Raw genomic sequence first — 16,760 nt, 5'->3', positions numbered from 1 at the left:
TCTGAGGATCAACCCCACTTTCCATGTTTCCCTGTTGCGGCCCATACTGACGTCTACGTATGCCCCTGCCCCTAGGAACCCCCCACCCCCCCGCATCTTCCAGGGTCAGACTGTGTTCACTGTGCATCGCCTGCTTGACTCCCGCTGGGTCCGCGGCGGGTTGCAATATCTGGTGGACTGGGAGGGCTATGGTCCTGAGGAGCGCTGCTGGGTTCCTGCTCGGGATGTCCTAGATAAAGAACTGTGTCGGGACTTCCATTCGGCCCATCCGGATCACCCTTGGAACGTCAGGAGACGCTCCTAGATGGGGGGTCCTGTTAGGACTAGGACTGTTTTGGCCTCTAGAGGCCGCTGTTATTTCCTTTTCGTGTCATGTTTATTTTGGCCTCTAGAGGCCGCCACTGTTCCTGTGTTTTGTGTTTGTGTTAATTGCCTGTTTAGTCCTGATTACCTTCACCTGTGTTCAATTTAGTTTGTGTATTTATACCCCCTGAGTTCAGTCCTCTTGTCATGGAGTCTTTGAGCTGTTATGTTTATCTCCAGTTTCCTCTGTACCGTGTTCTTTGTTTTGCACTTTGCTTTTCTTTTGGACCTTGTAGTTACTGTGTTTTTGGATCTTCTGAGCTTTGGTATTTTTGCCTTTTCTTGTCTGTTTTTTTGGCTTTTGTTTTGTACTTTTGGATTTTTTATTTTTTCCCTTATATCTTCTGAGCGTTTTTGGATTATTACTTTTTGGATTTTTCTTGTGTATATATTGTAAATAAACATTTTGATACTTTTTTCTACTTCTGCCTCATGCCTCTGCATTTGAGTCATCCCCCTGGTGGCCTAGTGGGGGTTTGCTGGTTTATCACACCAACGAACCAGGTTCGAATCCCAGCAAAACCCTAACACATTCAGTTGTCTCGGAAGTGCGCCAAGGACTGCATTGTAGGTGGCTGATAAATGGTGTCTTAGGCCCTGTCCACACGGCAACGGATTCAGGTGATTCCAATACAATTGCTTATCGTTTAGGCCTGGCGTCCACACGGCACCGGCGTTTTGGGTGCCTAAAACGCAATCTTTTTGAGAACGGGTTCCAGAGTGGAAAGATCTGGCAACGTTGCCGTTGTGAAGTCGTCTGGATGAGTAGAACGGATTTGTTTACGATGACATCACAACCACATGACTGTGAGTGCTTCACGCCGGGTAGAAGTGTAATGAACTCAATGCGAGTTGTCAACAAATCCTATAACTTGGTTCATGAAACGCGCTTACAAAATATTTTCACAGTGAATATTTATTGTGTAATGGTGCAAAGTGAGAGAGAGAGAGAGAGAGAGAGAGACTCTGCCCTTAGGGCAGAGTCAATCCCGCCAGCAAAAATAGGGAAAAAAAGGAGCGATCTCACCTCTTCAGATGTTGGTTTAAGTCCTACAATACATTCCTCAAAAAGGGCGTAGAAGAGCAAATTAATCCATCAACGTGTAGCATTCGATTTATTCCGGACCATTAAAGACACCGCCTTCCGCGTAGAATCATATGTCATCCTCGCCGCCATATTGGATAGGTCAAAGTGGAGAATAAAGATTCATGTGTTGCGTTTAACTGTACCAACAGGTTTACCATCCAAACGAGATCACATGGGATTACCTTTCACAGGTGAGAAACAACAAATTAATCCATCAACGTGTAGCATTCAATTTATTCCAGACCATTAAAGATGCCGCCTTCCGCGTAGAATCATACGTCATCCTCGCCGTATAGGATCCTTATAGGATTTGTTGACAACTCGCATCGAGTTCGTTACACTTCTACCCGGCGTGAAGCACATGTGGTTGTGACGTCATCATAAACAAATCCGTTCTACTCATCCAGACAACTTCGCAACAGCGCCGTTGCCAGATCTTTCCATTCTGGAACCCGTTTTCAAAAGATTTCATTTTGTGGCGCCCAAAACGCCAGTGCCGTGTGGACGCCAGGCCGAAATGATAAACAATTTTATCAGATTCACCTGAATCCGTTGCCGTGTGGACAGGGCCTTAGACCACCACCTCTGTTCAGTGATGGCCGTTCCAGGTTGACAAAAATGGCTTATTTAAATCCTCGCTCATACCACCGATCCTGTCTGGCCAAAATGCGTACATTGCAATCCTGAAATGAGTGTCCTTTGTTGTTAAGATGAAGATAGACAGCAGAGTCCTGGCCTGAGGAACCGGCTCTCCTGTGTTGAGCCATGCACCTGTGAAGCGGTTGTTTTGTTTCTCCAGTATACATGTAGAAAATGGTCCTTTGGCCTGATGATTCAAAATTTTAAATTCTTCTTGGAAATCATGGACACCATGTCTTCCTGGCTAAAGAGGAGAGGGACCACCTACTTCTTATCAGTGAGCAGTTAAAAAGCCAGCATCTGTGATGGTATGGGGGTGCATTAGTGCACGTGGCATGGGTAGCTTGCACATCTGAGCAAGCACTATTATTGCTGAATGATGTATACAGGATTTAGTGCAACAGGTGCACTTCCTAGTATTTGGGAGACAAGGGGCACTGTGGCACAATGGGAAATGTAGTCCAGAGAGGCCATGTTTGGATGCTGCTCCAAACTCAGGTTTTCGGCGCTATTACTGACACTGAGTGGCTGATGGCGGCCATGTTTTTTTTTTTTAAGTAACCACGTCATCATCAAACACCCACTTACAGATTAGCACATAGATACACCATACCAAGTTTCAGCTCAATCAGACTGTGGCAGTTTGCAGGAGTGGGAGGAGCACAGAAGACGGCAGGCCAGAACTGAGTTTCGTAACTCTTTGTTTATTTTGACACTTTTCAGTGGTCTCTCTTACACACGCAGACATGCACACACACATCAGGTATCTGGTTGGGGAGAGAGCTCCTCCTCTGCTCTCGCGCTCTCCTTAAATAGGGCGCGGTCACTGGGGAAGACACACAAACACACGTTAATCAACATCAGGTGCAGTGATTCTGCCACTTACCTTCCCTGACTCCACCCACCGGTCACAGACCGACGTTTGACCACGCCCCCGCTGCCACACAGACATACAATTATTGAGAGAGTTATCAAACCTTAGCTCCACCCCCTTTGTAGGACCATACTCCAAACTGTGCCTGTGACCTTAGAAACTTGTCTGATGTATGCCTTTCAGGTTTGATGCAAATCCATTTAAGCACTCATGAGTTACGGCTGTTTGAGTAAACTACACTTTGCCTCATTAGAATTGATTAATGTGTGGTGGCCATATTGTTTATAAATGCTTTTGAGAACCAACACGTTTTTGATAAATATTGGGTTACACACTCTGCTGAGTATTTTGAAACCAAATTAGAGAAGATTTGCAAAAACTCCTAAGACTAATTTGCAAAAGTAGGTTTTGGATATTATGCAAATCAGCAAAAACTTAAACAGGTGGTTCTTGAGGCTTTTCTGTTCTAGGAGAACCCAAGGAGTCAGTGGAAAAAAGAATTTTGTTTGTGGGTCTCATAGTCCAAAAAACAAAACCTGTAACAGGCCGATTGGACCCATTTCAGTAGTCTGAGTAGTGGGAGGAAATACTTTCTACTGATGTCTGTAGAACTATGTTTAGTCTGTATGATTCCTTTTAAGATGAAGAAGATTTTAAGAAGAAGAATCACAACAGTTATAATAGGGGTCTAGTACCTTCAGTAGCTGGACCCCTAAATGTCCTAATGAACAGTCGGAACAATCAGGTTTCAAGCACTAATAATGCATAAAACAGTAAAATTTGGGTAACAATAGTGTTGCACATTGAAAAGCAATCACTATGGAGACCACTGGGAAACAGTCACTAAAAAAAGCAATGTACACTGGGTCACAAGTTCATTAGGTACTAAATATTTTAGGTGTACTTTATAAACTGGTAAGTCAGTGTAAATTCAAGGGACATTGCTGTTTATTGTTACACAGTTAGTTAATCTAGCCACTTATCACTTCAGGAATGGCAAAGGCTTTTTTTTTTTTGTTAGACACTGAAGATATTTGGGTTTGAGATCAAAATATGAATATGAAATGAAAGAATTTCAGCTTTAATTTCCTGATATTTACATCTAGATGTGTTAAACGTAGAACATGGCACCACTTGGTTAATTGTTTAAACAATTAATGTCTACTCTTGGTTTGAGCCCAGTATTTTGCCAGTGAAGATTGAATTTGTTATTAAAAAGGATAATACTACACGAAGACCAGAGAGCTGCCTGTGGGAGAAAAGCAAGCCATTTTGAAGCTGAGAAAAAAGGAAAATCCATCAAACGCATTGCACAATTGCATTGGGTATAGGCAATACAACAATTTGGGATATAATGAAAAAGAAAAAAATCCACTGGTGTACTAACAACCAAATACTGAACAGGTCTGCCAAAGAAAATAATAGCAGTTGATGACAGAAAAATTGTGAAATTTGTGACAAAAAAATTCAAGAAGAACTGTCAGTGACATCACCAACAACCTCCACAGGGTAGGGGTAAAGGTATCACAATCAACCATTCAAAGAAGACTTTGAGAGCAAAAAATACATGCATACCATAGGCCATACGATTCACAAATACATACAGAGTTGAGCCAAAAAAAGTCTGGAGTTTTCAGGACTGATGAGACAATGTTTAACCTCTACCAAAGTGATGGAAGGCCAAAGTGTGGAGAAATGAAAGATCTGCTCATGATCCAAAACACAAGAGCTCATAAGTCAAGCATGGTGGATGGCAGTGCCATGGATTAGGCTTGTGCAGCTGCTTCTGAAATGGGCTCACTAATCTTACTGATGATGTAACTCATGATGGTAGCAGCAGAATGAATTCAGAAGTCTACAGAAACAGTCTGTCTGTCAATTTACAGAAAAATACATCAAATCTAATTGGGAAGTTCATCATGCAGCAAGCAATGACCACACTATCAACACAACAAAGGACTTCATCGGGGAAAAAAATTGGAAGGGTTTAGACTGACGAAATCAATCACCAGATCTGAACCCAAATGAGCATGCATTTCAAGTTTGATGTTTATTTGTATAGTGCTTTTAACAACAGACATTGCCATAAAGCAGATTTGCAGAAAATTAAAGCCTTTAAACATATGAGCTAATTATATCCCTCATAAATTTATTTATCCCTGATGAATCAATTTTTTATCCCTGATAAACAAGTCTGTGGCAACAGTGGCAAGGAAAACCTCCCTCAGACGACATGAGGAGGAAACTTTGAGAGAAACCAAACTCAAAAGGGAACCCATCCTCATTTGGGTGAGAACAGACAGCATGATTATAAAAAACTTGCTTCTATAACTATGTCCTATATAGTCACAAAATGCAACAGTATAACCAGGAAATTCATTATAGTTTTAGCACAAAGTCTATTTTGTTGAAGTTATCAACTGTTCATTGATGGAGACTTGAGTGCAAAACTGTTCATGACAACTGCAGTCCTAAATTTATCATGGTGATTGTAGTCCTCAGCCATCATAGCAAAACTGTAAGTGTCCAGAGCCATCTTCCAAATGTGACTTTCGACTGTCCACATAGGGCCATCCTCCACAGGAGCAATGTGATGACACTCCAGTCAGATGTAGGGCATCAGGACGGATCAGGCAGGTCTGAAGAGCAGAAGAGGTCAGCATCACTGGTGTCTCAGGATCAACATGTAACTCAACAGAGGGAGAGACAGAGAGAGGGAGGGGGGAGAGAGAAAAAACACATTGTTAGGTATGCCTGGTGTCACCTAATGGTTAAGAAAAGTATACATGTTGCTCTGAGTGCAAGCAGGGACTCCAGCAAGACTAACCATAACAGCATAACTACAACCCTGATTCCAAAAAAGTTGGGACAAAGTACAAATTGTAAATAAAAATGGAATGCAAATCTCAAAAACTGATATTGTATTCACAATAGAAGATAGACAACATATCAAATGTCGAAAGTGAGACATTTTGAGATTTCATGCCAAATATTGGCTCATTTGTAATTTCATGACAGCAACACATCTCAAAAAAGTTGGGACGGGGCAATAAAAGGCTGGAAAAGCTAAAGGTACAAAAAAGGAACAGCTGGAGGACCAAATTGCAACTCATTAGGTCAATTGGCAATAGGTCATTAACATGACTGGGTATAAAAAGAGCATCTTGGAGTGAAAGCGGCTCTCAGAAGTAAAGATGGGAAGAGGATCACCAATCCCCCTAATTCTGCGCAGACAAATAGTGAAGCAATATCAGAAAAGAGTTCGACAGTGTAAAATTGCAAAGAGTTTGAACATATCATCATCTACAGTGCATAATATCATCAAAAGATTCAGAGAATCTGGAAGAATCTCTGTGTGTAAGGGTTAAGGCCAGAAAACCATACTGAGTGCCCGTGATCTTCGGGCCCTTAGATGGCACTGCATCACATACAGGCATGCTTCTGTATTGGAAATCACAAAATGGGCTCAGGAATATTTCCAGAGAACATTATCTGTGAACACAATTCACCATGCCATCCGCCGTTGCTAGCTAAAACTCTATAGTTCAAAGAAGAAGCTGGATCTAAACATGATCCAGAAGCGCAGACGTCTTCTCTGGGCCAAGGCTCATTTAAAATGGACTGTGGCAAAGTGGAAAACTGTTCTGTGGTCAGACGAATCAAAATTTGAAGTTCTTTATGGAAATCAGGGACACCGTGTCATTCGGACTAAAGAGGAGAAGGACGACCCAAGTTGTTATTAGCGCTCAGTTCAGAAGCCTGCATCTCTGATGGTATGGGGTTGCATTAGTGCGTGTGGCATGGGCAGCTTACACATCTGGAAAGACACCATCAATGCTGAAAGGTATATCCAGGTTCTAGAGCAGCATATGCTCCCATCCAGACGACATCTCTTTCAGGGAAGACCTTGCATTTTCCAACATGACAATGCCAAACCACATACTGCATCAATTACAGCATCATGGCTGCGTAGAAGAAGGGTCCGGGTACTGAACTGGCCAGCCTGCAGTCCAGATCTTTCACCCATAGAAAACATTTGGCACATCATAAAACAGAAGATACGACAAAAAGGACCTAAGACAGTTGAGCAACTAGAATCCTACATTAGACAAGAATGGGTTAACATTCCTATCCTTAAACTTGAGCAACTTGTCTCCTCAGTCCCCAGACGTTTACAGACTGTTGTAAAGAGAAAAGGGGATGTCTCACAGTGGTAAACATGGCCTTGTCCCAACTTTTTTGAGATGTGTTGTCATGAAATTTAAAATCACATAATTTTTCTCTTTAAATTATAAATTTTCTCAGTTTAAACATTTGATATGTCATCTATGTTCTATTCTGAATAAAATATGGAATTTTGAAACTTAAAAATAAATATGGAATATGGAATTTTGAAACATTGCATTCCATTTTTATTTACAATTTGTACTTTGTCCCAACTTTTTTGGAATTGGGGTTGTAAAAGGGAGACCCAGAAGATCACACAGACATGAGGGAGCCCTCTGACATAAAGTAGCAGGCACTCCACCGTGAACGTGTGAGAGTGTGGGGACAAGGGTATCCATACAGCCCAGTTTACCAAATCACACTATGCCTGAGGACCCTCCAGATCTACTCCTTTACCTAATAAAAAGCTATTAACAAAAGGCTTAACTAAAAAGATATGTTTTCAGCCTAAACTTAAACACTGAGACTGTGTCTGAGTCCCAAACACTACTTGGAAGGCTATTCCATAACTGTAGGGCTTTGCAAGAAAACACTCTGCCCCTTGATGTAGCCTTCACTATATGAGGTACCAGCAGATAGCCTACCCCTTTTGATCTAAGTAGATATGGTGGGCCATAAAGGACCAGAATTTTGCTCAGGTACTGTGGTGCGAGACCATTCAGTACTTTAAAGTTCAAAAGTAGTATTTTATAATCAGTGCAAAATTTGATTGGGAGCCTATACATAAGCATGATGTGGTCATATCTTCTAGTTCTAGTAAGGACTTTTGCTATGGCATCTTGACCTAACTGGAGCTTGTTTATGCATTTGTTGGAACATCCAGACAGTAGAGCATTACAATAACCCAACCTAGAGGTAGCAAAAGCATGAACTAGGAGAGCATTTCACCTCCTGAAGAGGAGACTGAAGGTAGAGACCACCCAAAATTAACAAGAACTGGAAAAAGCTGTGGTTGTTGGTTGTCCATCACTAGTGATGATAATTGCTTCATTAGGATGTGCAGAAACAGAGATGGGCCGTGAGGCCTGCACTAGAGCTCCTCTCCTAATAAAGTGCCTTGGACAGTAAGGTAAGACAAACGATGTCATGCCCCCATCGTGTTGTCTCTCTGGACCTCCAGACCTGACGCCAAGTGGTACACAAAAGTGCCACAGACCTGACAGGTATGGAAGTTACCCCACAGTGACAACTGATTTGCTGGGTGATGCCATCGGTTGGCCATTTGAGTGGCTCTTCCATATGCCATCTGGTGGTGTGCCATTGACCCTGTTGGGTTCATCTGCCACATTGCACCAAAAAGCGCCCTGCTGCCAGCGCCTAATTGGTGATGTACTATTAACCCATAGCTGGAACCCAGGCAGGTGCTACCACTCCGGGTCAGAGTGGACCTGGGAGCAATGGTGATTAAGAGGTAACTCCATTTTCCCCAATACTCAAGTCCTCCCGGACCTGAGACTCACCACCATCTGCAGTTTAAAGTCATACCCAGGACTACTGTGGTATAAAAAAGCTGTGGTATAAGCCTGGAAAAACATCATGAAAGAAGAATGCAACAGTTTGGTGATGTCAGTAGGTCACCAGCTTGATGCAGTTATTGCTTGTAAGGGATATGTAACCAAATAGGAACTGTTCTCATCTCATCTCATTATCTCTAGCCGCTTTATCCCGTTCTACAGGGTCGCAGGCAAGCTGGAGCCTATCCCAGCTAACTACGGGCGAAAGGCGGGGTACACCCTGGACAAGTCGCCAGGATAGGAACTGTTATTTCCTTTAATTTAATTTAAGACTATTTGTTCCTCCACTTTTGCTCATCTAAAAATTGGGTGGTCTGTCACAAAAGGTGTCACGTTCTAAGTTGTTTAACACATGTAGATGTATCAAGAAATGAAAGCTGAATATATATCATCTCATACATCTCATACATCTTCTGATCTCAAACCTAAATTGCTTCTCAGTGTAGAGCAAAAACAAAAGAATTGGCCTCTTCCAGTATTTTCAGCAGGGACTGCAAATCCTTTCTCTGAAGAGCACTGTTATTTTTCCTGTCAGGTTTTCCATAGCCAATAACAATGACTTGAAGAATGCCTTCAGGATTGACACCAACAATGGAACAGTGTCCCTGGCCAAACCTTTGGACCGAGAGACTACAGCATGGCAAAATTTTACTGTTATTGCTCAAGAAAAAAGTGAGTGGACATTATTTCTCAATTTCTCCCTGACAGAGGAAAGTTATCGCTGAATGCTAAATCTATTTGTATTATTAAAGATAAGATTTCTAGTGCAACTGATTTCCCATTAGAATGTACAAATGGTATGTAATAATAAGTTTAATTTAGAAAGCACTGTTCGAAATTTAAATGTTTTGAAGAACAAAGAAAATACACAGAAGAAAATCCATAAGATGATTAAATACATGCTCAATACTTACACTGTTGGTAAAAGCCCTCTAGATTTATTTGTTTGTTTTTCAAAATTATTGGCACCCTTTATTAACCTAAATAAAATAAATAAGACATGCAGTCTGTTACAGCCCAGCCTGGGGCTGCATCTTTGGCTAGGCCACCTTTGGCCACCAGAGGGAGGCACAGGTCTGCTCTGAAGTAATCAGGCGCAATAAACTACACCTGTTTGCCTGGCTACTGATTCCTGGTTAAAGTTTATGCTTTTACTTCCTTCCTGATTTTCATTTGCATGAGACCCTCTGGTTTTTTGGTTTTGTTTGTCATAAGGCAGCATACCTTTTAATAAGCTTAGCTCTACTTTTGACTGCAGCTCAGGTCTCCCTGATGCAGAGTGAGTCACCACATGACACAGTAAGCAATAAACATACACATTATACTTTTATTTTAACTATCTGTCTGTCTGTCTATATCCGCCTAGGTAAAAATCAGCATTCCTCAGTTTCTGTGGTCATTAATGTCCTTGACGTCAATGACAACATACCCATTCTCTCTAGGGACTACAAACCCTATGTGTGTGAGGGCACACAGGCAGGGGAAGTATGTTACACACACACACACACACACACAAACTAATGTTATCCAAGTTCTAAGCTCCCACTTTTAGCAGTGTTATTATGCTTTGGCAAGGATTTTAGACTGTTCATCAACAATATATGCAGTATTCTCATGCATTTCGTTGCTTCCTCGTTGAGTGTTCTTTTTATTCACTGTTAGACATAGACTGACAACAGTGTTGCCAGTAAGTTACCATATTTCAAATTTACAGTATCATAACCATATTTCACTCTTACAGGAACTAATTGTAAAAGTACTGTCATTAAATATTACTGTATCAATATTACAAATGCAAATATTCCCCTATCACCACAGAAAGATCATATTTGATGATACAGTTTTCACACTGATGCATTTCAATACAGTATCCTCAAAATAATTATAATCTTTCTGAAAATTGCAATGTTTAGTTTTTGTTTACATCATAAGAGGAGTTATTGAAACAGTATACCAATATAAATTGGCAAGAAATACGACACACATTTGTAAGTATAACATAATATAGTTCAGAGACTGCATTAAGTTTCAAGTGGTGTACCTAATGACTTAGCATTACTTATCAACTTAGCATTTACTGTACATATACTACTGACAAGTGTCTCACCTAATCCAGGTTCTTCCACTGAAACTCAGTTAGGTGGCAAAGGAAGCATGACACTCCGTTGTTAATAACGGCTATCTTCCTCTTTACCATCTCTCTTGTCTTACGACTCACCCCAGTTTTAGCAATGCATTTTGTTCCTTCCTCAGGATTTATTCTTACAAAGAATCTTTATACAAGGGGAAAACAATGGGTACAAACATTCAGTTTATAATCAATTACTTTTTATTAATGTATTACATGTGTATTATATTGTAATAACTCTTTCTATGATCAGCATTTTTGCATAAATAGTTTTCACTTTAAAGCCCAATGTTACAGTAACTGCACAGTACCCATTCATCCTCAAGCAGCAAATCATGACCTCATAGTCCCTATGGAATATGTTGTAGACAGTGTGGACCATAGTTTGGAGATTGAGGCCGAATGGGTGCTGTGCATTTACTGTAACATTAGCCTTGAAGGGTAATTTCACTCAGAACTCAACTGCTAACTCATTTAATCTATCCATCCATTATCTACATCGCTTATCCTTCATGGTCATGGGGGAAGCTGGAGCCAATCCCACCTGACTTCGGGCGAGAGGCAGGGCACATCCTTGGCAGATCATCAATCTATTGCAGGGCTAACACAGAGACAAATAACCATTCACACTCACGTTCATACCTATGGGCAATTTAGAGTTACCCCATTTCAATAAATGTAAACTGAATTTCACTTGTTCAGTTCATCCAACTGGCAAAATTGGCAACAGAAGTATTACTACTGTATACCCTTTAATTTTAGAAGATGAAAATTCATGGCTAGTTATAGCTCATAGGAAGTGAAAAAGTATTTTATTTGAGATTCAGGTAAACTAACTAAACATGTGTATAAACGTAGAGAACAGCAATGGTTGGATGAAACAAGCCATGGACTTGTATGAATTCCAGTGTCACACAGGCAAGTTCCTTTTATGCTAAAAACATAAAAATATCCAAAAACACAGAAAAGGTGTCTGTAAAACCCAAGTGCTCCTCTAAAATGAAGCCCACCTGTTTCTCATGGTCGACCATCCACTTTGTTGCAATGAGAAATGTGTCTCCTGATATATGCAAATTGCAAACTTTTAAAAAGTATTCTCTAATTGGTACATACAAAACTTTCTCAAACTTATAAGCTGCCTCTTACCGAGCAAGATCAGTCTCAGCATGGCCGGTAGAGTCATGTCTTTCTGGATGGACACTTGTAGCATCTGTCTTTAAAATGCAAAGCATGGGATTGCACTATTTTAAAATGAAAAAAAAAACTTTATTTATTTTTAATCAAATTTACAAGACTATTTCCCTGCTTCATCTACCCAAATGAAGATGGAGTCTACTTTTTCATTATAAGAAGCACTGCTGCTATGCCAGTCTGATTGTGTTGCATGACTGGAGTGTCACTTTCAATGTCCTGCAGAAGATTCTGAATATTCAGCCAGTGACTGTCTTTGAAAGAAGGTTATGATCCTTTTCCTCTTGGTTTGAAAGGCCTCTCCAAGTCAATCACAGATATCAGTGCCTGTGAAAGTTTTGAAATGTGCACAGAGTCCTCTTTTCCTAAAGATGAAAGACTGCTGTTCTCTCCTCCTCAGAGATAGCGGGAGGAGGGCAGGTGTTTATCATATGACATTGATAAATATTTGTAAAATGTATATTTATGAGTTTTTGAATATAGTTAATATATTATTTGGCTATATGTGATATATATTTGGCTATATATTATATATTTAGAGGTTTTGGCTATTTATAGTATATAAAAACTGTCAATAAAATAACGGGTATGCTTTGAACTGTTTCACAATATGACTACATTGACTGCATGGAAACCTAGACATGACATCATTATGAAGCACTCATAAAAACATCTTAAAACTTTTGTGTCTCAAACTGTATTAGATACCTCTTACAATATCTACAGCATTTAGCTTTACATATATCCTATCCTCTTTGTTTGAAAGTCTGAATAACTTTATGACATTGTATTAGTGTTCAAGGATGCTGCAAGTCATCCTTCTCAACATAGGCTAGGTCCGCTTTCTTCATGACCCCAACAATTGATGCCAGGTATTCAACAACAATCATCAAACACTCATATCGTCCAGGTCAGGTAGGGCTTTCTGAATTTCCTGAAAGCATTTGACATCCAGACCGAGAATGATGCAAGCAAGATGGTGGCACGGCAGTGGCATGCAGCAGCCTCTCTGGATCCAAAACGGTGCTTTCTTGTGTCATTTTGTTCTTTTGCCCGACCTTGTACAGCACATGGACATCGGATCAACTGGTGTTCATGTCTATTATTGCCAGATACTCCTTAAGTACAGAAATCATGCAAAAAACATCATAAAAGATGATCTGCTGGAGAAGCTACATGACCTCAGCCTGCTGCGAGGAACAGGCCTCCAGTCCTCAGCCTCACCTGAGGCTGATGACCCAGGGAAGAGCCATCTAAAGCACTGTGTGAGGAGGTGAAAATGCAGCAAATGTGGGGGTGTCCGTGCTAGGCTAACAGCTAACCCTAGCCGGCTGGCTTTCCCATTCATTCTACTCTCCAATGTCTGCTTTCTGGAAAATAAACTGGACCATATCCAACTCCAGCAGACTACCCAGCATGAGTTTAGAGACTGCTACGTCCTTGTTTTCATGGAGACATGGCTCGGTGACAGAGTTCCGGAAGCCACCATTCAGCTGGATGAACTAGTGTCATTCCAAGCCAACAGAAATGTAATTCTGTGCTGTAAGACTCGTGGAGGTGGCTTGTGGAAATACATCAACACAGAATGGTGCAAGAATTTGGTGCTAGTCTCGAGTTATTGCTCATTGCGAGTGTGATTGTGAGATGAAAACTATTTTATTTACCATGGGACTTCACTTCTATATTCATAATAGGAGTTGACATTCCCCCTGGCACTAATGTTAAGGAAGCGCTCTGTGTACTGTATGGTGTTATCAGCAAACTGCAGAATTCACACCTATTTGGACTGTTTATTGTCACCAGAGATTTCAACCATGCGAATCTCAAGTCAGTGCTCCCTAAATTCCATCAATATGTGGATTTTGCATTAGAGGGGTGAACACGCTGGATCTTGTTGACACGAACATTCCCACCACATACTGGGCAGAGCCCTTCCCCCACTGTGGCTACTCAAACCACATCTCTGTTATGCTAATTCCAGCATACAGACTGCTCATCAGATGCTCCAAAGCAGGTAAAAACCTGGCCAGAAGGAGCAATGTCTGCTGTCCAGGAATGTTTTGAGAGAACTGACTGGGACATGTTTAGGAAGGATGCAACCAATGGCGACGCACAAACTTAGAGGAATAGACAGCATCAGTGACCAGCTACATCAACAAGTGCATTGATGTTACTGTCTCTAAGATCATCACCACTCACCCCAGCCAAAAGATGTGGATTACTGCAGAGGTGTGCACACTGCTGAGAACCCAAGACGCTGCCTTCAGAGCAGGTGATAGGGCAGTCCTAAGAGTAGTGAGAGCCATCAGAACCATTGTCTCCATGCCGAAGAATTCAGTGTCCTGCCTCAATGACAACCATCCCGTTGCATTCAAACCCATCATTATAAAGTGTGTTGAGAGGTTCAGCATGAGGCACATAAAGACCCTGCTGCCTCCCTCACTGGACCACCTGCAGTTCACATATCGTCATAACTGGTCAACAGATGATGCCATAGCCACCACCCTTCAGCTGGCCCTTAGCCACCTGGACAAAAAGAACACCTATGTTTGAATGTTGTTCATAGACTTCAGTTCAGCATTCAACACAATCATTCCTCAGCAGCTAATTGGAAAGATGAGTCTATTGGGCCTGAACACCTGCCTCTGCAACTGGATCTTGGACTTCCTGACTGAGAGACCTCAATCAGTATGGATTAGGAGCAGAACTTCCAGCACTACCATACTGAGCACTGGGCCTCCCCAGGGCTGTGTGCTCAGTCCACTGCTGTCCACTGCTCAATCCACCGCCAGATGAACACCAAGGAATTTAGTGGTCTTGACAATATCCATGAATGAGCCATCAATGTACAGCAGAGTGGTCACTCCATGCTTTTCTGAAGTCAACAACTATCTCTTTTGTTTTGTCCATGTGAAGAGACAGGTTGTTGACTTTGCACCAGTCTGACAGCCATTGCACCTCCTCTCTGTATGTTGACTTGTTTTTCTTGCTGATGAGACCCACCACGTTCATATCATCAGCAAATTTGATGATATGATTTGATGCTATGGTGCTGTGTCTGACCACAGCTGACATGAGGAAATCTCTACGCAGAGTCAACCCACAGAAGGCTGCCGGACCAGATAACATCCCTGGTGAAGTGCTCAGAGGATGTGCGGACCAGCTGGCAGATGTTCTCACTGACATCTTCAACATCTCCCTGAGCAACACCATCATTCCTAAATGCTTCAAGACCACTACCATCATTCCCATTCTGAAGAAGTCTTCAGTGTCCTGCCTCAATGACTATCATCCCATTGCACTCACACCCACCATTATGAAGTGCTTTGAGAGGCTCATCATGAGGCACATAAAGACCCTGCTGCCTCCCTCACTAGACCCCCTGCAGTTTGTGTATTGCTGTAACTGTTCCATAGATGATGCCATAGCCACCACCCTTCATCTGGCCCTTAGCCACCAAAACAACAAGGACACATACATTCGAATGCTGGTCATAGACTTCAGTTCAGCATTCAACACAATCATCCCTCAGCAGCTAATTGGAAAGCTGAGCCTGCTAGGCCTGAACACCTCCCTCTGCAACTGGATCCTGGATTTCCTGACTGACAGACCTCAGTTAGTCTGAACTGGGAGCAGAACTTCCAGCAGCACCATACTGAGCACTGGGTCCCCCCAGGGCTGTTGTGCTCAGTCCACTGCTGTTCACTCTGCTGACTCACGACTGTGCAGCAAATCACAGCTTGAACCACATCATCAAGTTTGCTGATGACATGACTGTGGTGGGTCTCGTCAGTAAGAATGATGAGTCAGCATACAGAGAGGAGGTGCAACAGCTGTCGGACTGGTGTAGAGTCAATAACCTGTCTCTGAATGTGGACAAAAGAAAAGAGATGGTTGTTGACTTCAGAAGAACATGGAGTGACCACTCTCCACTGTACATTGATGCTTCAGTCATGGAGAATGTCAAGGGCACCAAATTCCTCAGTGTTCATCTGGCAGAGAACTTCACCTGGTCCTTCAACACCAGCTCCATAGTCACAAAAGTCCAGCAGCGCCTCTACTTCTTATGGAGGCTGAGAAAAATCTTTCTCCCATCACCCATCCTCACAATATTCTACAGAGGGATGATTGAGAGCATTCTGAGCAACTGCATCACGGTCTGGTTTGTGAATTGCACCATCTCGGATTGCAAGACACTACAGCATATAGTGAGGACAGCTGAGAAGATCATCGGAGTCTCTCCTCCCTCTATCAGGGTCATTTACACCACATGCTGCATCCGGAAAGCCACCAGCATTGTGGAAGACCCCACACACCCCTCACACAATCTCTTCACCCTCCTGCCACCTGGAAAAAGGTATCGAAGCATTCAGGCCTTCACAGCCACACTCTGCAACAGTTTCTTCGCACATGCTATCAGACTCCTCAACTCTGAGGGACTGGACTGATTCTCATGGACTGTTGATCACACCACTCACACTGCAGTATTTGCACAGTGGACAATATTGCCCTATTGCTTACAGTGGTTACAATGTCTCTCTCACACAAGGTTTACATTTATTTATTCCATTTTCATACACTACTTCAATTCCTCATGCCATCAGACTCCACAACTCAGACTGACTCTCATGGACTGTTGAACACACCACTCACACTGCAATCTTTGCACAGTGGGCAATAATGCACTATTGCGTTACAATGTTTAAAATGTCTTTTGCGCGCACAAAGTTTACATTC

General features: G+C 42.0%; 1 protein-coding gene across 1 annotated transcript in view; it reads left to right on the top strand.

Annotated features, from left to right (window-relative positions):
• Nucleotides 1-16,760, top strand: part of cdh19 (cadherin 19, type 2) — a 127,828-nt gene that overhangs the window by 92,024 nt on the left and 19,044 nt on the right. The window contains exons 7-8 of the mRNA XM_060900075.1: nt 9,240-9,376; nt 10,071-10,189. Of these exons, the coding sequence (XP_060756058.1) occupies nt 9,240-9,376; nt 10,071-10,189 (256 nt within the window). The remainder of the gene's footprint in view (nt 1-9,239; nt 9,377-10,070; nt 10,190-16,760) is intronic.

The sequence above is a fragment of the Neoarius graeffei genome, chromosome 19 (genome assembly GCF_027579695.1).
Source record: "Neoarius graeffei isolate fNeoGra1 chromosome 19, fNeoGra1.pri, whole genome shotgun sequence".
Lineage (NCBI taxonomy): Eukaryota > Metazoa > Chordata > Actinopteri > Siluriformes > Ariidae > Neoarius > Neoarius graeffei.
The sequence above is the reverse complement of the archived record's forward strand: the minus strand, read 5'-3'. Positions and strand labels throughout refer to the sequence as shown.